At 38.9% G+C, this 26,272-nt stretch overlaps 1 protein-coding gene across 2 annotated transcripts; it reads left to right on the plus strand.

Moving 5' to 3' along the window:
* Nucleotides 1-246: 246 nt before the first annotated feature.
* On the plus strand, nt 247-24,582 carry LOC311092010 (endoplasmic reticulum metallopeptidase 1-like). Of its 2 annotated transcripts, none has more exons than XM_084128239.1 (15): nt 247-716; nt 1,479-1,771; nt 4,824-4,951; nt 7,005-7,110; nt 12,051-12,197; nt 12,509-12,601; nt 13,119-13,331; nt 13,866-14,176; nt 15,298-15,481; nt 16,825-17,018; nt 18,337-18,489; nt 19,999-20,180; nt 20,254-20,369; nt 21,348-21,511; nt 21,599-24,582. In XM_084128239.1, the coding sequence occupies exons 1-15, from the start codon at nt 415-417 to the stop codon at nt 21,773-21,775; spliced, it is 2,763 nt and encodes a 920-aa protein (XP_083984365.1). In that variant the 5' UTR covers nt 247-414; the 3' UTR covers nt 21,776-24,582. The 2 variants fall into 2 exon arrangements, with proteins under 2 accessions (XP_083984365.1, XP_083984366.1); XM_084128240.1 differs by having other exon boundaries at nt 13,911-14,176.
* Nucleotides 24,583-26,272: the final 1,690 nt, after the last annotated feature.

Below are 26,272 nucleotides of genomic sequence, written 5' to 3' on the forward strand. Positions count from 1 at the left end.
TCAATTTATATTTTCATTAGTTTCTTGAGAAGTTACATTCATTTTTATTGGCACAATAATAATTCCATAGCCTGAGCAAACCCTGCGAGTGTCTTCTAAAGTATTTAAAAAGTGTGTGACAACTAACCCCGCGTTAGTGTGTGCTCTCCTCTATACTTCTAGAAGTGTGTTTAAAGTGTAACCTGAAGAAATCCTGATAGAGAGCGTGGAATTACTTGTGGGAGTGATCATTAACTCCACCCTCTCACTACACTAACCAGGAAAACACTCGTTATTCCTCGTTTCTGTCAAACTTGACTCCTCGTGTCCAGACAAAAGAAATAAAGAATCAGCGGTGGAGAATGAAGAAAATAGCTTTCGAGAAGGATTTATGATACGTTTGTTTCTGAACAGAGCAGATCTTAGTGAGATCTAATGAGCAATCCAGACATAATGCAGATGAGCGAGAGAGACTCAGTCCTCAGAACCAGGAGAACCAGCAGAGCCAGAACTCAGGAGAACTGGGAGCCGGACGGTGGCGATGAGGAGGCCGCGCTGAACGGCCCCCGGAGCCGCGAACACAAGCCGGCAGTGAAGAGAGAGTTTCTGCGCGAGAGTTGCGCTGTGGTTCTGCTGCTCGGGTTCCTGAGTCTGATGTGGGGTCTGGTTCTGATCTCAGTCCAGCAGCTCATCATCAGCAGCAGAAGCACAGGGCACTTCAACGCCACCCGGGCCAGGTACACTTTACCATAGTACAGCCAGGCTATCAGGTGCCTTACTATAGTACTGCATGATTACCATATTCATACTTTCGTTTTTGTTTTAAGCATGACTTTCATAAAAACGGTATCGCATTCAATGCCTTGTAAGCTTAAAACAAGAAAATGGTAATTTTCCAAGCCATGGTAAAATAATATAAGTGATTACATTGCAACTTAATAACATGAGGTTTAAAACATCAGTCATATATGTCTGTTTGGGTTTGATTAGACAGGGGAAAATATTAAATCATGCTGTAATGTGAAACTATTAACAGTTTATGAACGTTAAAATAAGAGGATATTTGCAATATTATTTTTATATATCATACTGCAGATATCTCTACTAATGATGCTTAAAATTAGCATTAAATTACAATTCATGTTTCTAAATGAATGATATTCATCTTATTGTGAATGTTTCATACATCTATAAAGAATAGAATAGAGCAGAATAGAATAGAATACAGCAGAATATAATGGAGCAGAATAAAGTAGGATAGAAAAGAATAGAGTAGAATATAGAAGAATAGTGTAATAGAATAGAGTAGAGTAGAGTAGAATAGAACAGAATGAAATGGAGCAGAATAAAGTAGGATGTAATAGAATAGAATAGAATAGAATAGAATTTGGCTTCACTGCAATAACTCGATAGGAACAAAACTATAATAATAACAGTAATCAGAGCAGCAGTAGACTTGTGCTCACGTGTGTAAAGTTATTTGTTATGATGTGCATCAGGATGCATTTGGATCGGATCACCAGCGTCGGGCCGCGGACCATGGGAAGCCCAGAGATCGAGATCACGGTGAACTACCTTCAGGATCAGATCGAGCAGATCCGGTCTGAGAGTAAAGCTGGCTCTCACTCCATCACAGTGGACGTCCAGCGGCCCAGCGGCTCCTTCAGAATCGGCGGCTTCATCAGCCGCTATGACCGCCTGACCAACATCGCCGTCAAGCTCGAGCCCAAGAGCGGCGCGCAGCACTTCATGCTCGCTAACTGCCACTTCGACACGGTGGCCGACAGCCCAGGTGTGTTTCTACAACGCTTCACACATCATCCTGCTGGCGTTCTCCTCAGGAGACTTTGAGTTTATGTGCTTTAATAGAGTTATATTTCTTCATTAATTCCTCCTTTAGAGTTTGTGAGAATTAATGGAGATCTCAGTTACGTCTCATTTAAGTTTCAACTTTGATACAATATCAACTTTGTGTCTTAAAGGGATGGTTTGGAGTAAAATCAACATAGGGTCCTTTGCACCATGACCTCGAGCCCAACACCCCCCCAGAAGCCTTTTTTCCCTTGGTTGAACATTCACAAGGATGTAGTGTCCATTCTGGGCATTATTAGTGGGGTAATTTACCAGATACATCCTTGGTTTCATTAGCGCCTGCACTAAGCCATCCGGCTGCTATCTCTAAATAAGCTCTAACTTTAATAATCACTTTCTGCATGACTTTTACGTGCTTTTCTCAACTCAGTGAAGTGACCTCGACGTCTGGGTTAGCGGTAGCATGAGCCGAGGTCTGGCTCGAGGCTCGAGGTCATGGTGCAAAGGACCCTAGGTTGATTTTACTCCGAACCATTCCTTTAAGTATAAATATGTCGCTACTAGTTTCTTGCTGTGAGTATTATGAAGCTTCATTAGGTGAAAGAGTTAATAAAATGTTATTGCTCAGAAGTTGCTCATTTGAGACTTGAAATGAAACATATTTGAGTTACATAAAGTATTTATATTTGTTTCTCCTTAAGTGGGAGCAAAATGTCTCAAATGAGTCTCTCGTCATGATCCAGAGAGAGTCTGGAGCTGTATAATGAATTTGTAGATTGGAAATGATTGAGTTTATATTAAGATCTCTAACTTTTTATTGCAAATCTGAGCAGTTTAAGACACTGTTGAAATTTCTTCTGAAACTAACAGAATCTTTTTCTCAGAAGATTGAGGAGAAACATGAGATGCGGGAGACTGCAGTCATTCTCTCTCGGTTAATCTCATCGCTGCATGGGAGAAATAACTGAGATGTTAAAGGGATAGTTCACCCAAAAATGAAAATGCTGTCATCATTTACTCTCCCTCAAGTTGTTCCAAACCTGTATGACTTTCTTTCTTCTGCTGAACACAAAAGAAGATATTTTGAAGAAAGTCGGTAACCAAACGACTGATGGACCCCATTGACTTCCATAGTAGGAAAAAAAATACTATGGATGTCAATGGGGACCAGCAACTGTTTAATTACCAACCTTCTTTAAAATATCTTCTTTTGTGTTCAGCAGAAGAAAGGAAATCATACAGGTTTGGAACAACTTGAGGGAGAGTAAATGATGACAGAATTTTCATTTTTGGGTGAACTATCCCTTTAAAGATCTCATTTGTGATTGGGAATCTAAAGGACAGGCTGTTGTTTGACTCTTGAGAAATTATGTTGAGCAATTGTGACATGATGTCATGAACAGATAATGCTCCATATTTATTAATGCGTGACCTTTATCTCAGTTTTGTTTGTTTAGTTTGCTGTTGTGTGGAGTGACAGTGATCAGACCAGTTTAAGGTTTCATTGTGTTTGGTGTCAGTGATCTTTGAGTCAGATCTTATGACTTTCTTATTTTTCACTGTGTTTTGTGTCTGATGTTGGGTGTATATGGACAGGCATGTTACACTGTTTGCATTATTTATGCATATGTAACACGTCAGGTCCTACTCCCCCCGCTCTGTGCGGGACTTGAACTCGGGTCTCCGGCGTGGGAGGCTGAAGACCGCAGTCACTCGAGCCCCACTCTTGAGATCAGGGAAGTGAGGTTTACACACAGCTCTTACTAGCTGGCCTCTGTTACACATACAGTGCATTATTTCCTATCACACTCTGACATGATCATCTGTGTTGTGAAATTCTGATCCTTAGAAAACCAGGAAGTGAAAGTGAAAAGCAGGAACATCAATGTGTGAGTGTGTGTGTGAGTCCCAGTGATCTGGTTTGCAGATGTCTGCATGCAAAAGATGCATATGCATGAGTGCTTAATAGAGGTTATGCAGTGACGTCACTTTCCCGCCGGATCACTCCCCCTTCAGCCGGACTGAGTGGCAGAAGAGCTGCTGCCTGACTGGATTTAATAGGGGAAACTGCGAAAACGCAAGTACAACGAACGATTATCAGTTTAAACTAAAGCTTGGACTCGATATAGTGTTCCTTACAACTTACTAAAGTTACTAAACTTCCTAAAATATTGACATGCAGCCAGAAATCATGTTTCCTGACATTTATATGTGCCTGATTTCGGTGCCGGGGAAATACATAAAGCAAATCTGCCTGTGAACGTTTTATATACATACAATATTGGTAGGTCTAAATCCGGGTGATCACTTATATCAATGTTATATATATTGTTACGGCCCTGTCTTCCACAGGTACAACCTCAGAATGTGATTGGCTGTAGACATCACTGTTAGTTGATTAATTTATGGGTGGAGAGTATGGCATTGGTACATCTGGTGGAACGTAGTTCTCTGGAGAAGTTGTTTGCTCTAATTTGTTCTCTTTTAGTTTGTTTTATTATTTATCAACATCTATCCGAATTATTATATTCTCTTTATACAGTCAATCGCAAAGCTCTTTCCCATTTAAGATGTGTTTTGTGTGTTTTTCGCGGCATTCACGCTGAAAACAAATGTTGCCTCTCAGTGTTTCTGCCTCTCAGTGTTTCTGCCACTCAGTGTGTGTGACCGCAGTGACTCCGGCCAATGGTGACGTCACACGCATAACCTTTATAGGTGTTGTGGTTTTAGTCAGACTGTGATTTTGTTTGAGTTTCACAACAGAGTTGTTTTTCTTTCATATTTGGATTTATGTTAAATCCCAGTCAGTTATGATTTGAATGCATTTGATTGACAGGAATTAAATTGTATTTTTGTATCTGCATTATCAGCATCTTGCTTATAATTAATGGTTTTATGTATTGGTATCCATAGCATGTTTTATTGCTTTCTTTGAATCATGTTTCTATATTTGTGTGCATGCTTTACTCTAGTGTATCAGTAATAACTGCAGGTACTGTGTGATCAATAACGTGTGTGTGCATGTGTTTCAGGAGCCAGTGATGACGCCGTCAGCTGTTCAGTGATGTTGGAGGTTTTACGTTCTCTGGCCAATCTCTCCACGCCACTCAAACACGGCGTCATCTTCCTGTTCAACGGGGCAGAGGAGGGCATGCTGCAGGTGAGAGGTCACGGCAAGGCTGACCTTTGACATTTACATTTACATTTAATAATTTAGCAGACACTTTTATCCAAATCGACTTACAAATGAGGAGAGAAATAGAAGCAGTTAAACTAACAATAGGACAACAATATGTAAGTACTGTGACCCTTCCCAGTTTATTCTGACACAGTTTAAGGTTGTTTTTTTTTTAAATATATATAAAGTAGAAGAGAATAGAAAAAAAGTCTTAGTATTAATGGATCAAGTGTTGCTAAAAAAGATGAGTCTTCAGCCATTTCTTGAAGATGGCTAAAGACTCATCAGCTCAGGTTGAGTTGGGCAGATCAGACGTGTGCTCTCTTCGGCTCGTTAAAGACCACTCTTGCTGCAGCATCTGGATCAGTTGCAGAGGTTTGACAGTGATGCTGGAAGACCTGCTAAGAGAGCGTTACAATAGTCCAGTCTGGATAGAAAAAGCGTTTGTACAAGGAGTTGTGTAGCATGCTTTGATAGGAAGGGCCTGATCCTCCTAATGTTGTATAAGGCAAATCTGCAGGACCGGGCAGTTCTAGAAATGTGGTCTGTGAAGTTCATTTGATCATCAATTACAACTCCAAGATTCCTGGCTGTCCTGGATGGAGTTATGGATGACGAGTCTAGCTGAAGTTATGGTGTAGTTGTTGGGTTGGCAGAGACCACACGTAGCTCTGTCTTCGCAAGGTTTATTTGAAAGCGGTGGTCCTTCATTCAGCCAGAAATGTCTGTCAGGCAGGCTGAGATACGATCAGCTACCGTCGGATCGTCGGGCTGGAATGAGAGGTGGAGTTGTGTGTCGTCAGCATACAGTAGCAGTGATGGGAAAAAACATGTTTCTGAATCACAGATCCTAGTGATGTCATGTAGATGGAGAAGAGAAGTGGTCCCAGCACTGAGCCCTGAGGCACTCCAGTAGCTAGATGTTGGGTCTTAGACACCTCACCCCTCCACGATATCCTAAAGGACCTACCTGAGAGGTAGGACTTGAACCATTGGAGTGCGGTTCCCGAGATGCCCTTCATCTTTAGGATTGACAGGAGGATCTGGTGGTTTACTGTATCAAACGCAGCAGACAGATCCAGCAGGATGGGAACTGAGGATTTGTAAACTGCTCTTCCCAGTCTCAGAGCTTCAATAACCGAGAGCAGGGCAGTCTCAGTAGAGTGTCGCTTTTGAAGCTAGACTACTTGTTGTTCAGGAGGTTGTTCTGTGTAAGAAAGGTAGAGATCTGGTTGAAAACAACTCATTCAAGTGTTTTAGCAACGAATGGAAGAAGGGATACCGGTCTGTAATATTCTAGAAATGCTGGATTTAGAGTGGGTTTCTTAAGCAGTGGGGTTACCCGAGCCTGCTTAAATGCTGTGGGAAAGATACCAGTGTGAAGAGAAGTGTTGATGATATGAGGGAGTGAGTACAGGTACAACTGAGGAAGAAATGGCTTGAAGTAGATGAGTGGGAATAGGATCAAGCAGACAGTTAGTGGGGTGATTGGAAAGGAGGAGTTTGGAGACTTCTGCCTCTGAGAGCAGAGAGAAAGAGGGGAGAATGTGTGTGTTAGCTGTTAAGATGTGTGTGTCATTTTGTTGCGTGACAAATTGGCCACTGATGGTGGTTGTTTTATTTATGAAGAATGTGGCAATATCGTCAGCTGTTAGTGTTGATGGAGGCGGGTTGAGAAGAGAGGAGAAGGTTTTGCGAGAGTCAGAAGAATTGTTAATTTTGTTGTGATCGTAAGTCATTTTAGATTTGCACCACTTCCTCTCTGCAGCCCTGAGTTTAGAGTGACGTTGGCTGAGAACATTAGATAGCCAGCAGACAGAGGGGGTGACGCGGGCTGGGCTGGATGACAGGGGGCAGAAGTTGTCCAAGCTGGATGACCTCAGCAAGCATGTGATTATCTTAGTGAAATGTGTTCAGACGGTTTGATGTGAATTGCTCACATCACTTTCATCATTCATGGTCTCACAGTGTGTTTGCCACACACACGCATGTTAAAGTGTAATTTGATCTCTTATAACATCTGTCTCTCTCTCAGGGGAGTCATGGCTTCATTACCCAGCATCCCTGGGCTCAGCAGGTGCGAGCGTTTGTGAACCTGGAGGCAGCAGGAGTGGGAGGAAAAGAGTTGGTGTTTCAGACAGGTACAGTAAAAACTCCACACACACCTGTGTGTATCAGAGCTGAACGCCTTCAGCAGGAGAATCTGCACTGTAGAACAAGTGCCAAAGTTAAAGAGATTCACCTCATCTCGTGTCACAACGGTTCTCGGCCTCGAGAACACAAAGCAAGCATGACAATCAGCTAAAAATCAAGATATTTCTTATTTTAAAGGGACACTGTGGATAAATTGTGTTTTTGTCAAACAGCGACCCCTAGAGTCGCTGTGGAATACTTGCACTGTCGTAAATACCCCTCCACCCCCCCACCCTCCACCCTGTACACCGGTACCTGCGTCGGGCATGGAACAGGCACACAGACTCCGAAGACATGATTATTGCAATTTATCTAGTTTGCAAATTGTGCTCGTTTATTTACAACCTCTACGTTAGGCTTATTTATGTCCTGATATTTATGTGAGATATTGAAAACTGTTCTCATGATAATCGCAAGAATCAACGTCAACAGCGTCGTCTGATATCCCTCAGGACTACGTGATAAATACACCTCACAACACCCGAGTTCAGCTGGCAAACTAGTTCGTGAGGCAAGCTAGGCAATAAAACATAACGCAAAAAACACGTAAGAGAACGAGTGTTTGTTGTCTGTTAACAGCTCTGATAATCGAAAGCTAGCTAGACATATGTGGAAATTATTGGACTGGTCTAATTATCAGCAATGGATGAATGAACAGCATGTAAAAAAATGATATACTACAAGCAAGCGCAACAACATACAACATAGAATGCAAACAAGTTTACAAATAAAAGATTTATTTACTGGCCACTTCATGCGTTTTCTCAGATCAGATAGCTATCAGATTTATCAAAACGATTCTATTTACACCTGGTCACAAATGTGTTTTTGCGATCTTCAATTCTCGCGCTATATGCAGATTTAATGGAGTGCACGTCACCGAAAGCAACAGATATGAGCTGCATTTTATTGATCATCAGCTAAAATTTCAAAATCAAAGACCGCAATAAGAGAGAGCAGCAGCAACAGCCCTGGTAAGATCATTTAGTTTCTTTACTTTTAATGATGATGATGATTGTGTGTTAAGCATCTGCGACTTACTTTTTACTTTGATTTGCGATAGTTTGCACGTTGGCTTGATGAATTGATGCTCAGCTTCTCATCTGCGGTGATGCGTGTTCCAGCGCGTCGTCATATCTGGCAATAACATATAGCCTATAACACGCTCTCACACGGTTTTTGTATTATTTATTTTTTAGCATTTTTGGGAGGAGTACAATTTACATATGTGGTTTCAACAACCAGATGCATTTACACTTGTTCAGTTTCGCCTGGAATGCGTCTCAGACCTCCTCCTGAAGTGGTTTGAGCGATCGGATTCAAATCCGTCTTGAATGTGTTTTGGAGGGCATTTACAGCTGTTTTTTTCACGATCGGATAGCTATCCCATCTGAGAAAACGCATGAAGTGGCCAGGTCTAAACACAACAGCCCCCATGACAAAAACATGCGCACGAAAGCCGAAAACAAACGCTGGTTGGCATCTCACGTCCATAGACAGTATATAAACGCTCACGTCCGAATTTGAGGAATTGGTGGGGGAAGTGACGTATGCCGTAAAGCAGTCGAATTTTGTAGTTCTTTTTGTGCTCTGGTTACTACCCGAACCCCGAAGTTACATAGTGCCAGTAAAAGCGATACAGACCCCGTCAGGCTATGGCAGACGTGTCATTCAACCTATTGTAAGTCGATGTACCATCACAAGGGTCTTGGAAATATATTATGAAAGTTGAAAAGTTACACGGTGTGGCTTTAACTCACCCCAGGATTTATATGGTCTTGAAAAGCTGGGATAAATGAGGAAGCTTCATTGTAAAAGTGATTTCTAGATCTGGAAATGTCATAAAAATAATAAAACCTTAAAAGGGTCGTGCACTGCTGTGATTGGCTGCTGTGAGACTTCAGGTAAACGCCCACTGCTGTTATTGGCTGTGAGACTTTAGTGTAAATGCACACTGCTGTGATTGGCTGACATCTTTGCAAATGAAATAGCTAAATATTACATTTGGAATTGTCTCGAAAACTTTAAGCACGTTTTAACTATTACAGCTCTCAAGGTTAACTAATCGTGAAAAGTGTTGATTATAGCATTATATTTAAATTTATAGTATTATAGGTATATCGTAGCATGAAAGGTTGCAGTGAGGAGCATGTAGCTGACATGTTGAGTGCATGAATGCAGCAATCTCTTCATTGTAACTCGATTTCTGCACACTAATGAATGCTTTCATCACAACTTAACAGTGCAAACACAAAGTAATAAGATAGTTTGATTGACAGCTCCAGAGGTTGTGAAGGGAGTGTTCTTTGATCTTTCTATATATAATTTAATCAGTTTAAATAACATAATTTTCATCCTACTAAGAGAAACGATGTGCAGTTGACCGTTTAGTCAGTGGTTTGATTTACTGACACATAGGCAAAGAACATCTGACTGTACATGAATCGTTACATATCTGAAATCACTGGTCACAGATCAGGCATAAGAATACTGTCAATTCCATTTAGTAAAAGTCTGTTTGCAAAGCCTGCGCCGAAATTACGACTGATTTACCAAATAATCCACAGTGAAATGTAACGAATATAAATAAATAATGCTCAACTGAGACATTCACATTGTTGAAGATAAATAAGCACATTCTTAGCATTATGATCCTTTGGAAGGTAATGTTATTTTTTTAGCCCAGTGATCCTGTATGGCTCTTCTGGTCTGGATATATACACTGAACACAGGTATTAAGGATCCAGACACACTTTATTTGGTAACACAGGGTAAAGGCAGGTGAATAGTATGGCAATGAAATGGCGATGGGAAGAACAGGCAGAAGAATGACAGTCTTAATCCTTTCTCACGATGCAGATGGAGAATGGAGATGCACACACCTCAGTAGTGGAGATAAAGTTCAGTATAGCACGTAGATTTCCTCAGGAACAGACGTGGAGAAACTGGAACAGACTCTGGAGAAATGCAAAGAGCAGGTAAAGGAGTCTTTCCTTGTTTAAGGCCAGACGTTTGACTGAGGCTGAGGTGTGTGCTTATGTAGTGTGCTGATAAGGGTGTAATTGATGACAGGTGCTGGTGATTAGTAGTCTGGTGACAGAGATCGCTGTGTGGTGGAAGCGAGGCCCCGTTTACACGTACATGGTTATTTTGAAAAACTGAGACATTTCCCTTCGGTTGTGCCCTTCGTTTACACGCAAACGGAGAATTCGCCTCTGAAAACGATTCTTTCTAAAAACTCCGGCCAGAGTGGAGATTATGGAAAACTTTGTTTGCACGTTTGCATGTAAACTGAGAAAAACAAAGTTTTAGGCAGCCGACGTCACAGTATGCGACAGAACTTGCACCTGCGTCAAAAGTGCGACCAGAAAGAGGAATTGATTTGTTGCTGTTGTTTCCGTTTTTGGGATTCTGATTGGCTAACGCGGGCTTGAGCTTCTCGTTACACTGCCACCTAAAGGTTTGGCATGCTCTTGACGGCATATATACACAGATTCATGTAAATGAACACTTTTCTGAAAACGGACAGGTGTGCACGATGTTATTTTTGAAAACGGAGAGGGTGAAATCTCAGTAACACAGCAGTGGGCGGGGCCAAAGTTGCGATGATGAAGTAGGCGTTGATTCTTTTTTCAGCAGAGGCGGTGTCTAATCAACGAGTTGTCTATGGGCTTAGTTTCAATAAAAGCTGGACCAACAAGGAAGTTTTCAGTTCTGAAACTTACAGGATATTCTTATAGAATGATGACCTCTTATATGTCATAACCTCAAGGAACATTTTATTTAACCCATTTACAACGTCATGGGCATTTTATAATGAATATACCATTTTCATCCTCTACAATATTTTATCAGGTAGAAATTGCAAGTAATTTTTTTTTTTTTTTTTTTATAATATTTTATCCTTATCCAGTAAATCAGGAATGACTGGAAAAGTCTTGTAAATTCACTGGTTAAAAAGAGCAGGAAGCTGTGGAAACTTGTTTCCGCCCGAGAATAATAAACAAAAAAGGTTAATGTAACCTTTTTATCCTATGATGTTAAATGACGGTTAATTCTAAAGGTCAGAATTATGATTTACAATATCAGAATTGTGAGATAAAAAGTCGCAATTACATTTTTAATGTTTTGATTATGTGGCAGAAACAAGCTTTCATACTTAAAACTTTTTGAAGCCTAACATTTTATTGTTTTCATTGCTAATTTTAATCAATGGAAATTCCAAGTTTTGAAAACATTGTCATTACAGCAGATCAACCAGAGGAATATTATTATAGTGGTAAAACAAGTTTATGTGTTTCCAATTTTTTGTCCCTTGTTTCTTGTGAGAGATGTTGATGCAATGATAGATCCAGAGAGGACCATTGATGTTTCAAACAATGACGAAAATTTGAAGTTTAAAAAACTTCAAAAAATGAAAGTCAAAAAATGAAGTTTTATCAATCAAAATACATATGAATTGTTACATAAAACAAACAAACGACTTGTAGCCCTGCAAGTTTGTTGGGCTCCATGCGCACGGTCAAAAGCTCTCGCTCCAGCGCCCCCTTCCTGTCAGGAGTTGCATAGCATTACATGTTCTTCCCACACACTCACAGAAATAAAGAACATTAACATCATTATAACAAATTGGTATTTAAATGAACAAATTTATAAAATTAAATAAGATGATAAATTTGGCTCCTCCTAAATGGAGTCAGAAAGGTAGAGAATCGCTTATCTAAACCCAGATGTTGTGTTTGTTTTTCTCTGTGCAAGACAAATGTTCTGTTCACATTCACTTCTATGATATGGAAAGAAGGAGCATGATCATTCTGTCAAACATCTGAACATGAGCCTGTGTGTGTGTGTGTGTGTGTGTGTGTGTGTGTGTGTGTGTGTGTGTCAGGTCCAGAGAACCCGTGGCTGGTCCAGGCGTATGTGCAAGCCGCTGTTCACCCGTTCGCCTCAGTCGTCGGTCAGGAGCTTTTCCAGAGCGGATTAATTCCCTCAGACACAGACTTCCGCATCTTCAGGGACTTCGGGAATATTCCTGGTATGGAATGCACACTGTAAAACATCTGTAAAAGTTATGGTAAAAAAAAAAAAAAACAGCAGCTCTGATTGGCAGAACTTTGACATACAACAATACAGTATTAACAAGTTAGAGATTAAATTTACAGGAAAAATACCTATTTTATTTGATATATTTAGTGGAATTTCAGTGATATATTGTTAATATAAAAATAAAAGTTATTGGTAATAAGAAAATCAGGAGTCTTTATTGAGACTGTGAGATTCACATCATGTTAAAGACTTCTTCTTCTTCTTCTTCTTCTTCTTCTTCTTCTTCGTCTCCTTCTACAGGGATTGATCTTGCGTTCATAGAGAACGGTTACCTCTATCACACTAAATATGACACTCCGGAGCGAATCCACATCGACTCCATCCGGAGAGCAGGTGAGACTCATGATTCCTAATCCACAGGCTCATATGAGGACCTGAGGAATAAAACATCTGCTTCTGAGAGAGTAAGAGTGAAGATCTGAGCTGATGTCCTGCTCAAGACACTCCAGATGCTGAGGGAGAGAAGATCACATACACACACACACACACACACACACACACACGTTTGTTTTTTTACCAATACAAATAAGTGCAATAAATATATATATTATTCTACAAGTATCTGTATCTTATATCTGGGTCTGGATCCGGATCTGGTTTCCCTCACAATCCATAAAGATGTGTGAATTGCAGACACTAAATTATGTTTTATTAATAAAGTTTGGGAGGAGCACGTTCAGATAATTAAATTCCCTTTTGGACAACACGGCAAATACACATAACCTTCACTCTATTTAATGATATGATAGTGTGAACTCGCGTGAATGTGTGTTTTGCTGCCTATGGATGCCTTGCTTTACCTATCAGTTGTTTTGAGAATGATGGACTTCCTGTTTCTCTCTGTCACTAGGCGACAACATCCTGTCTGTGCTCAAGCACCTGGTGATGTCGGATGAGCTGGCGGATTCCTCGGAGCATCGCCATGGTAACATGGTGTTCTTCGACTTGCTGGGATTGACGATGGTGGCGTATTCCACTCGCGCCGGCACCATCATCAACTGCGTGTTTGCCGTCGCCACGGTGATCTACCTGGGCTGGAAGTGCATGTTGAGCAGCACTGTGGGTACGTGATGGTCACATGACCAGACACCAGTTGTGTTTATTTTATGATATCGTTGAATGGTTTTATTCAGAAATGACATTAATGGGCTTTTTTTTTTAAAAAAAGAAGAATTATTTTTTATTGAACATCAGAAGGCTTATATAATTGCTATATTTCTAAAATGCTGATAATATGCATTATACTTATTAAATATTATCTAATATTTTACTGTATATATTATATTTTGGAAAATATTGTTCAAGTAGGGTCTAAATAGCCTTTGCTACTGATTTGTTGTTAAATGTATTTATTTACTTTAATGCCAAACCAGCAGCATTATTTAGATAAATACAATTTATTTCTAAAATATTTTTTTTAATAAATGATGTTATCGCTGATAACTGATAAGCTGTGTGATATCATGAATCTGTTCAGTTGTGTGTCGAACATCATCTAAAGGGGAGTATAAGACATGAATGAGTGAAGCTTCATACTGATGTAATGGATGTTAGCCTCTATAAAGCACTGATGTAACGTGTGTGTGTTTTGCTGCAGGCCGTCGGTGCTCGCGTGATCTGGCGCGTGTGTGTATTACTGCAGGTTGTCGGTGCACGCGTGATCTGGCGCGTGTGTGTATTGCTGCAGGCTGTCGGTACACCCGTGATCTGGTGTGTGCGGTGTGTGTGGTGCTCCTGAGCTGGGTCATGGCTCTGCTGACGGTTCTGTTCGTGGCTCTGCTCGTCACACTCATGGGTCGCTCCATGTTCTGGTACACACACTTCTACGCTGCCGTCTCTCTGTACGGATCCGCCGCCGCCGGCGTGATCCTGCTGATACACATGCTGGCCAAGAGCCTGTACTACAGGGTGAGTGAGGGGACAAAACATATACCAATACAGTTAAAATCCCCGATGTGTTCTTGAACAGCCAGGTATCCCAGAATGCATCTTGCACCTACCAACAAGCGTCAATGGCGGAGGAGTAAACCCGTGTCATTTAAAAATACTACTGTTACTGAATTCACGAAATGTAGTTTTCAGGCGAGAATGTAGTTGTTTAAAGCTCAGTGCTTTATTTATAAAGATGGCACCTATTTGAAAGTTTGATCTGACGTTTTCAGAGTTGTGGGATCCAGGCGATCAGCGGGTGCTCATTAACATTATCATCTTGTGTATATCTAATGTATCAATATCGTTTTGGCTAAGGGCAAAGTGAATTTCCATGACTTTATATATTTAGGCTATTTAACTGTACCGTTGTGGCCTACTAGAGCGTTGACTTCGACTGATTGGTTGCTTTATTTCTTATTGTATAGCTTCTTATACTGTGACACTGCCACAGTAAAGCCCAGCACGATGCTCACTTAGGGGGAATTAGGGGACTTTTGTTGGTCACTAAAGACTTTTATTATGATGGGCAAGCCCCTAAGAGGGAAAGGGCGGCCATTTTGATTGTGGCGTATGTGGTGTGGTGGCATGCTTTTGGCTTCCTAACTCCAGAGCTTTTGGTCCAAAAAGATGATCTCTGAGAAAAAGAGTCATGGAGTATTAGACTTTTGAGCTGCTTTACAAGTAGACACACTAGTCTGGAATATATATTTTTCCTGGACTATCCTCTTTCAGCTGGAGGACAACCTGTGTTTCTGTGGGGCCTGGAACCAGCAGATAACACTTCTTCTCTTTATGGGGACATTTGATCGTCAATCGTCGTCGACACCCAAGCCTCCTATCAACCTAGAGTGTCCTACCTTTGGTCAAAACCGTGAAAACTGGGATGAGTTCAAACATGCCTTCATGTCTGCCTTCCTTTCTGCTTATTTCTTGACTGAGTTAGAAGAACTTTTTAATTGCTATCTGATGTCACAGTATGTTTAGTAAGAGAAGCAAATCAGCTGATCTGTCTCTCTCCCTCTCCGTCTCTCTCTCTCTCTCTCTCTCTCTCTCTCTCTCTCTCTCTCTCTCTCTCTCTCTCTCTCTCTCTCTGTTAGTGTGTTCGGAGTTCGAGTCGTGTGGATCTGGCCGAGCTCTTCTTCGACGTCAGTCTGCTGTTGTGGTGTTGTTTGCTGCTCTTCCTCACTGTGCATGGCTTGTGTTCGGCGTACGTGCCTATGATGATGGTGGTGTTTCCGCTCGTCAGCAAAGTGCTTCTCAGAATGTTCATCAGAACCAGAGGTCAGAGGTCACGCCACACACACCTGATTCACATTCACTCGTCCCGTCTCCACTAGTGGACTGTTATGAGTACAGTACAGTAAAACATTGTGTGTCTACATTATTCCTCTGAGATTTAGCTTATTTGGTGTATTTGAAGCATATTTGTTTTTACAGCTGTCGTGGTTGCTTAAGATATTTTTTTCGTTTTTGTTTTTTTAAGTGCTATAAAAATATATTTTTAAATAAGTGAAAATGTTTTTGTTAGGTATACAGATTAATACTGTGTAGACAAAATGATATGCTCTCACTGTAACAATGCTGACATGGAAGCAGATGAAAATCATGATGCACAGGACCCAAATACAGTTTATTATAATGGTGATAATCCAACAAATGTGAAACATAAACCATGCATGAAACACAAAATAAAGATGACCTAGATCCTTGACTAGAAACCATAACCCTGGAACACGGACCAGCATTCAAACTTCAATACACAATAAAGTAGGCTTGTTCGACTTGTTCTTGTCATTAGTCTTTGTGTATTCAATCCCTCATATTTGCCATGTTACTAGGCTTGTTGGACTTGAACCGGCACTGCACAGACCGATCGGTTTATGACATCAAAGTACCGCGAGAGTGATTCAAAAGCATAAGGAGTCTGCTCTCTAATCTCTCGCGGTACTTTAATGTCATAAACCGATCGTTCTGTGCAGCGCCAGTTCAAGTCGAACAAGCCTAGTAACATGGCAAATATGAGGGATTGAATACACAAAGACTAATGACAACAAGAAACACCTGTGAACAATCAAACAATGAACCAATCAGAAAGTGACACATAAACAGGGGAAACATGATAAGGAACCAGGAAACATGACTCTGAGAATAACAAAATAAAATACATGAAACTGAAAGTGACAATCACCATGATACAAAGTTAATATTTTTAAGGTGAAATTCCAGTCATTTGCTTTGGCTTCAGTACAATGTCAACACAAAAGGCAATTACTTGATTCTGGATTGTTTTTTGTGTAATATATAATTTCTGTATGCAAATATAAAACAGGCTTAATTTTACCAAAATTGTTTTTTTTTTTTATATTTGTATTAAAACTGCACAAAATTTGTTTTTAAGTTGTTTAGTAGAACTGGTCAAAATTACTTTATAATATGTGTTTTAAAACTGGACTTTTATTCTGCCATCCTTTTATGGTGTTTTTGGTCTGCAGTAGTTTAGCTGAAGATGGGGTCAAAGGGCAGAAATCAGGGCTCTGATGTTTAAATGAGGTCATTCATGATTTAGTGGCACGTGTGTGTGTGTGTGTGTGTGTGTGTGTGTGTGTGTGTGTGTGTGTGTGCAGGAGCATCTCTGTTGTACACCGTCCTGTACCTGGTGGGTCTTGCCTTACCGTACGTCCACATCATGTTCATCATCTGGGCGGTTTGCGAGATGTTTACACCTATCCAGGGCCGCAGTGGAACCAGGGGAATCCGACCCGACTTCTTCATGGGGTCAATTGTTACCCTGGCAACCGTGATTCTGTCTTCCTATTTTGTGAGTCATACAGACGAACTGTAACACAGTAAATGCAAATGTAAACATTCAAAATTCAAACCTTTAAATTCAAACATTCAAAGTATGACAACCAGAGATTAAATCATCTTAGGTTTCGTGTACTTTTGCTTCCATTCTTTTTTCCTTTTTTAAACCAGAAATGAAATATGGAAGATGTGGTTTCTTCTTTTTTTATTTTAACACTGATTAATAGAATCAGCAGATACAAGCTAATTTTCCTAATACAAGATTATTATTTTATGAAAAATAATATAAATGATATACATCTTGTTTTTTAATATGCCTCTTGTTTAGTGCTCCATGTTATTGAGCTTGTGGTCTCGATCAAATCCCTTTGCTTTTCACTCTGTTATATATATATATATATATATATATATATATATATATATATATATATATATATATATATATATATATATATATATATGAATAAAGGCCAAAACGACTTCTAAATTACTGTGTCTCTTTTGTCTGGCTGCTAGGTGTTTTATATTGTTTTATGTGGAGAAATTGTAAAGGTTTAGGAGGCGCTTATAGGTTACGCTAGATGTAGCCGACTGTTCAAATTGAAAATAGCCCAACATATGTCATGATGACAAAATTATATCCCAATATATTATTGTAATGAAAATTCCCATGCGCTTCGCCTCAGTGGAGGTTTGACATGAATTGTTTCTCAGTTCTCATTGAAAGCAATGCGTTACGGACGTGTCACTGCTATATTCTAAAGCGCTTTACGTGTCTTAATGTACTAAAACAACAACAACCGGGGGAAACTATTTTCGGTAATAAGGTGAATACTGAATTTGATCCTCCAATATCACTGTCTTAGTACATTAGTTTTCACGTAAAGCACTTTAGGAATGTCCCGCGTTCTTGTCGTCAGTATAGGAACATCATTTCTCTCGGACAAGTATCGGAGAATGGGTTGACTTTTAACGGGAACAAGAGGGAAGCAATCTCGCCTGTCATCATATTGGGAATGATGACAGAATTTACAGAAGAAAACTTGCAAATTGACACTTTTTTTCAACATTAATTCATTTTTAATCTTGGTTTATAAAGATTTGTAACCATGGTAACTGTTCCTTTAAGCAAGGGTGATCAAAAAACAAAAGAAATGAACTCCTATCTCACCAAAAAAAATGACTATTTATTTACACAAATAAATCAATATTACAAAAATAAATGTAATTAAAGAAAATACATTGAAAAAAATCTCTCTCTCTCTCTCTCTGTCTCTCTCTCTCTCTCTCTCTCTCTCTCTCTCTCTCTCTCTCTCTCTCTCTCTCTCCAGATGCATTTCATCTATCTGTGGCGCAGCACGAAGTGTGTGTTGGCTGTTCTGGGGTCAGTGTTCACGCTGATGTTTGTTCTGGTCTGCTCTGGTCTGTTCTTCCCGTATTCTGGTGACCCGTCCAGCCCGCGACCCAAACGAGTCTTTGTTCAGGTACCAGAGTTTACTCGAACTCAAACCATAACATACTGTCCTGTCGGGAAATAAAATAAGCATTAGCTGGAAGTAAGTTTGTTTTTATATATATTTTAATTTAATTTAGTTTAAAACATTTATAAAAATGGTATTGCTTTACAATAAGGTATTAGTTATACATTAACTAACATGAACTAACAATGAGCAATGTAATATTACAGCATTTATTCATATTTTTCAATGTTAATAAAAATGTTCCTGTTCATGTTAATTCACAATGCATTAACTAATGTTAAGAGATGCAACTTTTGATCTTAATTATGTATTAGTAAATGTTGAGGTTAACATTTATGATTAATAAATGTTGTAGAAGTATTTATCATTGTTAGTTCATGTTAACTACCATACAAACTATAAAGACATATTTAAAAAGAAAAAGACAAACAAACAATAAAATTACTAAAACGTTAACTAAAATTTAAATGAAACAGAAAATATAAAAATAAAAACTCAACTTTTCAAAATACTAATAAATACTGTAATAGTATCTCAATCATACAAAACACATCACTGGCTCAGAGGAATAATCCAGGATAAATCCTTGTTTAAATGGTGTTTGCAGTAATGAACTGAGTCAAGCAGAGTCAAGAACTACACAGCAAAACCTGGGAGTATATGTGAGACCACACTCAAGAGTGTTAAAGTGTTCAAATTAAGCCCTATTCGGACAGTAACTGTTTCTCATGAGGACGTCTGTAATAATACATCTGCATGGCACCTCAGTGATAAAACTGCATTTATTGTGAGTTTTGTGATCATATGAACGCGTTGATCACGTGGTCATTCGCATGATTGCTGTAAATAAAATGTCATATACATGGAATAATACGAATAAATTTGTATTTGATTTAATAGGAAAATAATGTTCTATTTATTATTTAATTCTCATTTTTTCCTCATTTTTTTTTATCTCAAAAGGATGTAATTTTAAAAATATGGAAATTAGTGGAAACAAGATAACGCAGTCTCTTATTTACATGAGGTAACATAAAGCTGCTTGGTTTGTATTTTTAATGTTGTAAATAGCCTACATATTTTAAAATTGTATCATATTGCTGTCACAATAACAACCTATTTCAAATGTGTATGTGCTTTCTTCTTTTTCTCAACCACACACTGATCATCATAATGGTGACTTACAGTTTGTGATTTTCTCCTTCAGTGATTCTGCTTGTTAACAGCAGGTGTTCATCAATAAAGGTCCATCGTCACTTAATTATCTCATTAACTTTAACACTGCTTCAGTGTTCATTTAACACTCATGTTTTAACTTTAACATTGAGTGTGGTCTCACATATACTCCCAGAAGAGTCAATTTTACACTGGAGTTTTTGCTGTGTACAGATATTAATCTTATGGGGTTTTTTTGTTTTGTTTTTTTGTTAAAGCACTTTAGATTAATTCTTCAGTAAAATGTGTCTAAATCCAATGAAGTGTGTGTGTGTGTGTGTGTTTGTGTGTTTTCAGCACATCACACGCAGGTTCCACGCGCTGGACGGATCTCTGCAGAGCTCAGACTCGGGATTCTGGATCAACAGTCTGGATTACACCGGCATGCAGCACATCACTCCTCATATCCCGGAGATCAACGACAGCATCCACACACACTGTCAGGATCACTACTGCCCCTTCCCATGGTTCTCCATCACGTGAGTGTATGGTGTCGGAGGATTGGAGGATGTAGTTAATGAACCTCGTGACATCTTTCTCTCGTTGCTTCAGGGAGAACTGGTATCTTCCGGCTCCTGAAGTCTCTCCTGACGCTCCGCTGGACTTCCAGCTCGTATCCAGACAGGACACTGAACGGGGAACCGTTAACATGACCTTTGAGGTCAAAGGTGAGACTTCAGCCTCATTTCATCAGGAACCAAATGGGAGTGATGTCTGCCAGATTTCTAATGTACATAAGATGATTGTTTTTACTATGTGTATTACATTATCTATTTTAACAGAGATATTATTACTTGCTTTTGATACTTTATTTAAACCAATTAGTATTTCCTTGTTATTGTAATTATGTATTTTAAGTAATGTAAAAGGCTATTGTTTGCTTAGGTCCATTTTTCTAACCACCCATAAAAATGAATTACAGATTAGTCGTTGAAATAATCGTCCAATTACTCGATTACCAAAATAATCGTTCAAAATCAAAAGCAGTTTTTTAATTATTAAATCTGCTTTTAGTTTAAATTAATATATTACAAATTTTCCCATTTTTTAACTAGTACAACAAATACAAATTACTAATATTTAGATTTATTACTAGTTGCAATTTTATATGTTGATAAAGTATTAACATTTTAACAAGTTATATATGTTATATTTATAGTTGTATGCAAAATACATTTAATAACTATATTAAAAAGAATAAATAATCACATGATAATGTATAAAAAAACACACATGTATAAATAAATATCAAAAAGAATAATGACTGTTGATGACTATTCTTCAAAAACTGTTTTTTAATAATTAAAGCTGCTGTTTAAAATATATAATACATGTCTGTATATATAGCATATTTCTTTAATTTGTTGCATTTCTTTAATTTAAAAAAAAAAAAACTTATTTTATAAAATACATGCATATATACATTTGTATTAGCTATTTATTAAACTTTTTATCCATCCATCCATACAAATATTTGCCTTGATTTTTAGAGAATACAATGAAATAATCAGCAGCGTTCAATAATCCAGTGAGTGTGTTTGACTGGTTTAGTTCACTCTCTGTGTTTATTAATGATGAATAATGTCTGTGTTTATTAATGATGAATAATGTCCACATGTTCAGCGTCTCCTGTTGTTCTCGCTCAGGTCCGAGTCACATGTCTCTGCGCGTAGAGCCCAGTGCCGGCGCGTTTCTGATGTCCCGGGCATTGGGCGACGGGACGCTGCACTACAACAGCAGCGGAGTAGACTTCATATATTACTCTCACGGCCTCGACGCTCCTGCCTGGAACTTCTGGTTTGAGATTCAGGTGGACTTGAGCTAAAGGACCACAGATGTAACATGAGGAGCGTGGAGGTGTTTATTGTGTGTGTTGATGTGTGTTTCTCGTCTTCAGCCACCCGAGTCCTCAGACGCGTCTCCTGACGAGGGCTTGATCTCTCTGGCCGTCTCAGCTCATTACTTATCCGGTTCAGACCAGCGCTCCGAGCAGCTGGACTCGTTCCTGAAGAGATTCCCAGCCTGGGTTTTCCCGTCCTCATGGATTAGCACATACCACGTGTACAGATACTGACCCAGTAAACACGTGAGATCATGTGATCACAGTGACATCACACCATTCTCATACAGTGATACTCACAGTGTGAGTAATATGTATGAGCTCATTGTGAATTTAAAATGTTGAACAGGTTGAGAGAAGGCGGTTCAAATATTGTTCACTGGGGGGACATTCTACTTCTGTTTCTCAACACTATCACAGATAATAAATAAAGAGGATGAGGCAGTCAATCGATATAGATTTTGCTTTATCATTTATTTGGTGGTATGTAAATGTATCCAGCTTTCAGGACAGCTGACAGTTACTGACATGAGTGATAAAAATAAATGAAAATGGATGAAAAAGAAAAATCACAAGTTTGACATTTCAGTTAAGGCTTATAAAAAAGACTATGTCCCACAAAAGATAGACGTTAACTGCAAACACACTGTGTTCAGTGTTCGCATGGCGCACATATGATGCAAATTGCATCTTAAAAGTCGATTACAATATTTTACACACATGAAAAGGAAAATAAAACTTTTAGCTACCAACAGACAATTATGGGGTACTAACCTGAAAAATATGATCATGAAACCAATGAATGCATGAACTCGCAATTCTACAAAATACCCTTGAAACTTGATACCTAAAGCTAAACTTTTCAGTGCACGATGTTCACCATAATGTCTTGAAACTTGTGACGATGAATATCTGTCTTCTGATGTTTGTTTTGGTCTTCAGCAACACCAGCTGATTCGCCTCTGCTCGCTCTCCTGCACATCCACATTTTAATTCTCCACACCAACTGGTTTCCTCAGACGCATTTTGCGCATGCATCATTTTCTGATGTAGGATTTGTTCAGCCAACACAGAATTTTCACTTCGACTTGACTGAACATAATTAAATATGTTTGGTAAATATAAAGTTTTAATTTTAATTGTAGACCTTAAGCTATGATTATGATGGGGATAATTGTTTGGAAGTCATTTATTGAGCCGATATTTAATAGTCAGTTTTCACAATTCTTAACTATATATATACTTTTGCAGCGCGTTTCTGTATTTGGTTGTGTTGTGAGTATTTGGAGCACATGTGTTGTGAAACAGATGAAGATGTTTTCTTAATTTGCAGGTGTTTTTCTATTTGCATGCGTTTTCTTCAGTTGCAGCGCATTGAGCTCTCTCGGCCACCGTACTTTTCCCCTATTTCATTTTATTTTTTAAATCCCAGAATTCTCAAATAACTACCATTTAGAATATCACAATCATATTAACAAGTTCACACAATCAATTTGGTTTAAAGAACTTATGTTGACAAAAAAATTTAAAAATCGATATTTTTTTATGAACAACTTGGCAAATAACCTAAATCAATAACAGCATAGGCCTATACAACGATGAATAAACACTTACTTTTAGTCACTGACGCACACAACTCCGGCAGGAATTAAAGGACAAATCCAGTGAAAAATGAACTATTAAAATAAAATAAAAACAGAAACAGATCAAACAAAAACAAAAAAAGAGGACCTGCAGTCCCATTTACCCATCAGCAAGTCAGTTTTTAATTAAACGTTAAGGTAACAAAGGAGAAGGAAAATACATGGCTCAGGATGAATTGTCAGTTCCAAAAGTTGTGACAGAACAGCAGAGACGTTGCAGATCGGAGGACATTCTCAGAATAGATGGAGAAAGCTGCCGATACCCAGTGCTACATTTGTCACATACAGAGGAGGGAATAAGTTTCATTCTAAAATGTTTCAGAGGTGTATATTATTTTCTGTGGATTACATTGTAGTTTATCAGCTGGTGGGCAGGGTTTTTAGATGAGACTAACATTTTTCCATATTGTTTCCCAATTAAAACTGTGATCATGTGCTCCAAGCTCATGAGTTCTATATTTCTCCATGACAAGACTATCATAAATAATAAAGATCTTGGCTGTTTTCCCCTTCATGGTGTTGTATAATATCAAGAAAATGCAATTACCTGCCTCCTTGTTTATTATAGATGCCTTTATTGTTACACATATTTAGCCAATGTATTGGATATAATGCATTGCATTCAATGTTGTTATTTATTTTGTTTGTCAAAGATGGCTTATATTGTTTTGGCATAGATGTACAGTAATTGGTTATGTATGTATATGTGACTGTGCCAACCCATGTTAAGAGGAGCAGAAAAGTGCGATTATGTGTGTGCGCTAGACTCCTAGAACTTTAAATGAACTCAGCCATCTTAGCTGAGTTTACTGTAGTTCAAGGACATGAAGAGGTGGACCGCTTGCACATGCCTGGAGAAGGATCTGGGAAACTTTGGAGGAGTGACAACCCAACGCCTGTTGTAAACAACAGAAGTATAAAAGACTGAAGAACTGATTTGCCCGTGGGGATACTGATACGCCAGTGCCCCCGACGCCTAGAAGCCCAGAGCTGAGGACAAGAAACCCCAAGCAGAAGAGAAGAAGCCCAGAGCTTACTACACCTTTGATTCAAGATGTGATTATTGTATTTTATACTTAAACGATGAAGTTTTATTTGCCTTTATATTTTTGTTTATTATAAAAGAAAAGTAACCAATTAAAATAAATTTAATTGATTACAAAATCTGCCTACCGAGACTTAGATTTATGATGCTGGAAGACTTTTAATGAGAACATACCACAGGGGAGTCTTCTGACCAAATTGTAAGTACCTTTTGAATGCTTACGGTTTAGGTCAGATTTGACTTTCTTTACCTTACCTGAGAATAATAAATAAATAGGTAAAAGGTGTTAAGAGTAAAGTACACACCGTAAAACAATGGATTCAAACCAATGAGCCATGGGGTGAGATGTTACAGGTCTGTCCCACCCAACAATATGATCTCACGTGATCTCACCATAGAATAGTGTACGATAACTAACTAAAACTGTAATGTGTGTTTGGCAAAACTAACTAAAATAAAATTATAGAGTAAATGTCCTTAGTTTTCGTCTTTGTCAAGGTCTTTCATTTTTTTAATGCTATTTAAAACACGCAGCGTATTCCCTGCTCACCCTCCGTCTCTCTGTCACTCATGCGTCTCTCACATGCGCGCGGACACACACACACACACAGAGCCCCTCCCCTCCGTGCACACCGTCTCCATCAGAACGAGTGTTCGTTTGACGTTGCAAGTACGCGAAAGGTTGGTATCTCCATCTCGTGAACACCTTTACACAATCATACATTAAAAAGTGGTATAAAAATATTTTAAATTCTGAATATAATTTTGTCAGTGTGTTAATGTTGACCCGAGAAGCGATTGCGCCTTCTTTAGAAAGTTAACTAGTCGCAAGATTGAGGTAAAATGCACTTTTTGGTTGTGGTTGTCGATGTCAAAACACTATAGGCTAAGCTGTGATTCAAATATTAAATAATGTTATGTCATTTTTTTTTACTTTTACACTGAATGTTTGCTGCTTCAATCCAGATTCGTATCCAGTATCGCCCACCCCTAGTTCACACTTATATAATAATTGTTTTGTTTTTTCAAGCTGTAATGTGGGTGCGGTTTGGATCACGAGCTTTATATTAGTTAAACAGGTTGGGTCAGGTATTAGTGCTTAGTGCTGCTAATATAACGGATATATAACAAGTCAGGTGTTTTGTTATATCACAAGTGTGAATTTACCAAACTCTGGTTTCAGCTACATATCACCCTCTTTCCATGCGGAAGTTCACTATTTTCTTTAAATCTGTGAGACTTCCGATTCATTAGCTGCTATAGGTAAATAACTAAAAGCATAAAGTGCACAAATATACTATTTGCACTACAAACCAGTGTGTTTATGACTTTGGTAATGAAATATGATAATACCAGTTTGCAATGTTAAGCAGAATAACAGACTGTTTTTGTACAAATAAATATACTAAAAAATGCATTTAAGCTACAAATAGCTATGTCCATTCTTGCGCTAAAATAAGTTAGATATTTGGTTTGCAAGGGCTGTGTGTGCTGCCTGCACATCACAGGTGTGCAGCTCACACGCTCAACCTCATTGCCAACAATGAGATTCATAAATGGTTGGCATCAAACCCAGAATCCAGGGCTGTTTACCGCAGTTCCACTGCTAAGTGTTCAGCACTATGGACCAAAGCTAGCCGGTCCACAGTTGCATCTGAGTGCCTAGAAGAGATCAGTGAAAGGAAGTTGATTGTGCCCTCAGTAACCCGGTGGAACTCATTTTATGACGCCTATGTTCGGATCATAGAAATGCCACTAACTGACATTAACAATCTTTTCACACAGATTCAGATTAAATGTATGAATGACAGGGAATACCAGTTTCTGAAGGAATACTGCTCCATTATGACGCCTTTCAGTGTTGCACTGGACATCCTACAGGCTGAGGAAACTTGTTTTTATGGGACACTTCAACCAACACTTGAAGTTCTAATGGCCAAAACTTTAGCAATGCAAAATGGCCTTTCACAGATGCTCACTGGGTTGCCTGAAATAATTGTGGGAGCAATTAAAACTCGCTTTGCCTCAACAATTGACTCCAAG

Source organism: Abramis brama, assembly GCF_963993115.1.
Source record: "Abramis brama genome assembly, chromosome: 1".
NCBI classification, from domain to species: Eukaryota; Metazoa; Chordata; class Actinopteri; order Cypriniformes; family Leuciscidae; genus Abramis; species Abramis brama.

Coding starts and splice junctions, on each gene's coding strand:
- LOC311092010 (XM_084128239.1), top strand. CDS start 415: ATGAGCAATCCAGACATAATGCAGATGAGCGAGAGAGACTCAGTCCTC. Junction 17,019..18,336: donor TGATTCTGTCTTCCTATTTT/GTGAGTCATACA, acceptor CTCTCTCTCCAG/ATGCATTTCATCTATCTGTG. Junction 18,490..19,998: donor CCAAACGAGTCTTTGTTCAG/GTACCAGAGTTT, acceptor GTGTGTTTTCAG/CACATCACACGCAGGTTCCA.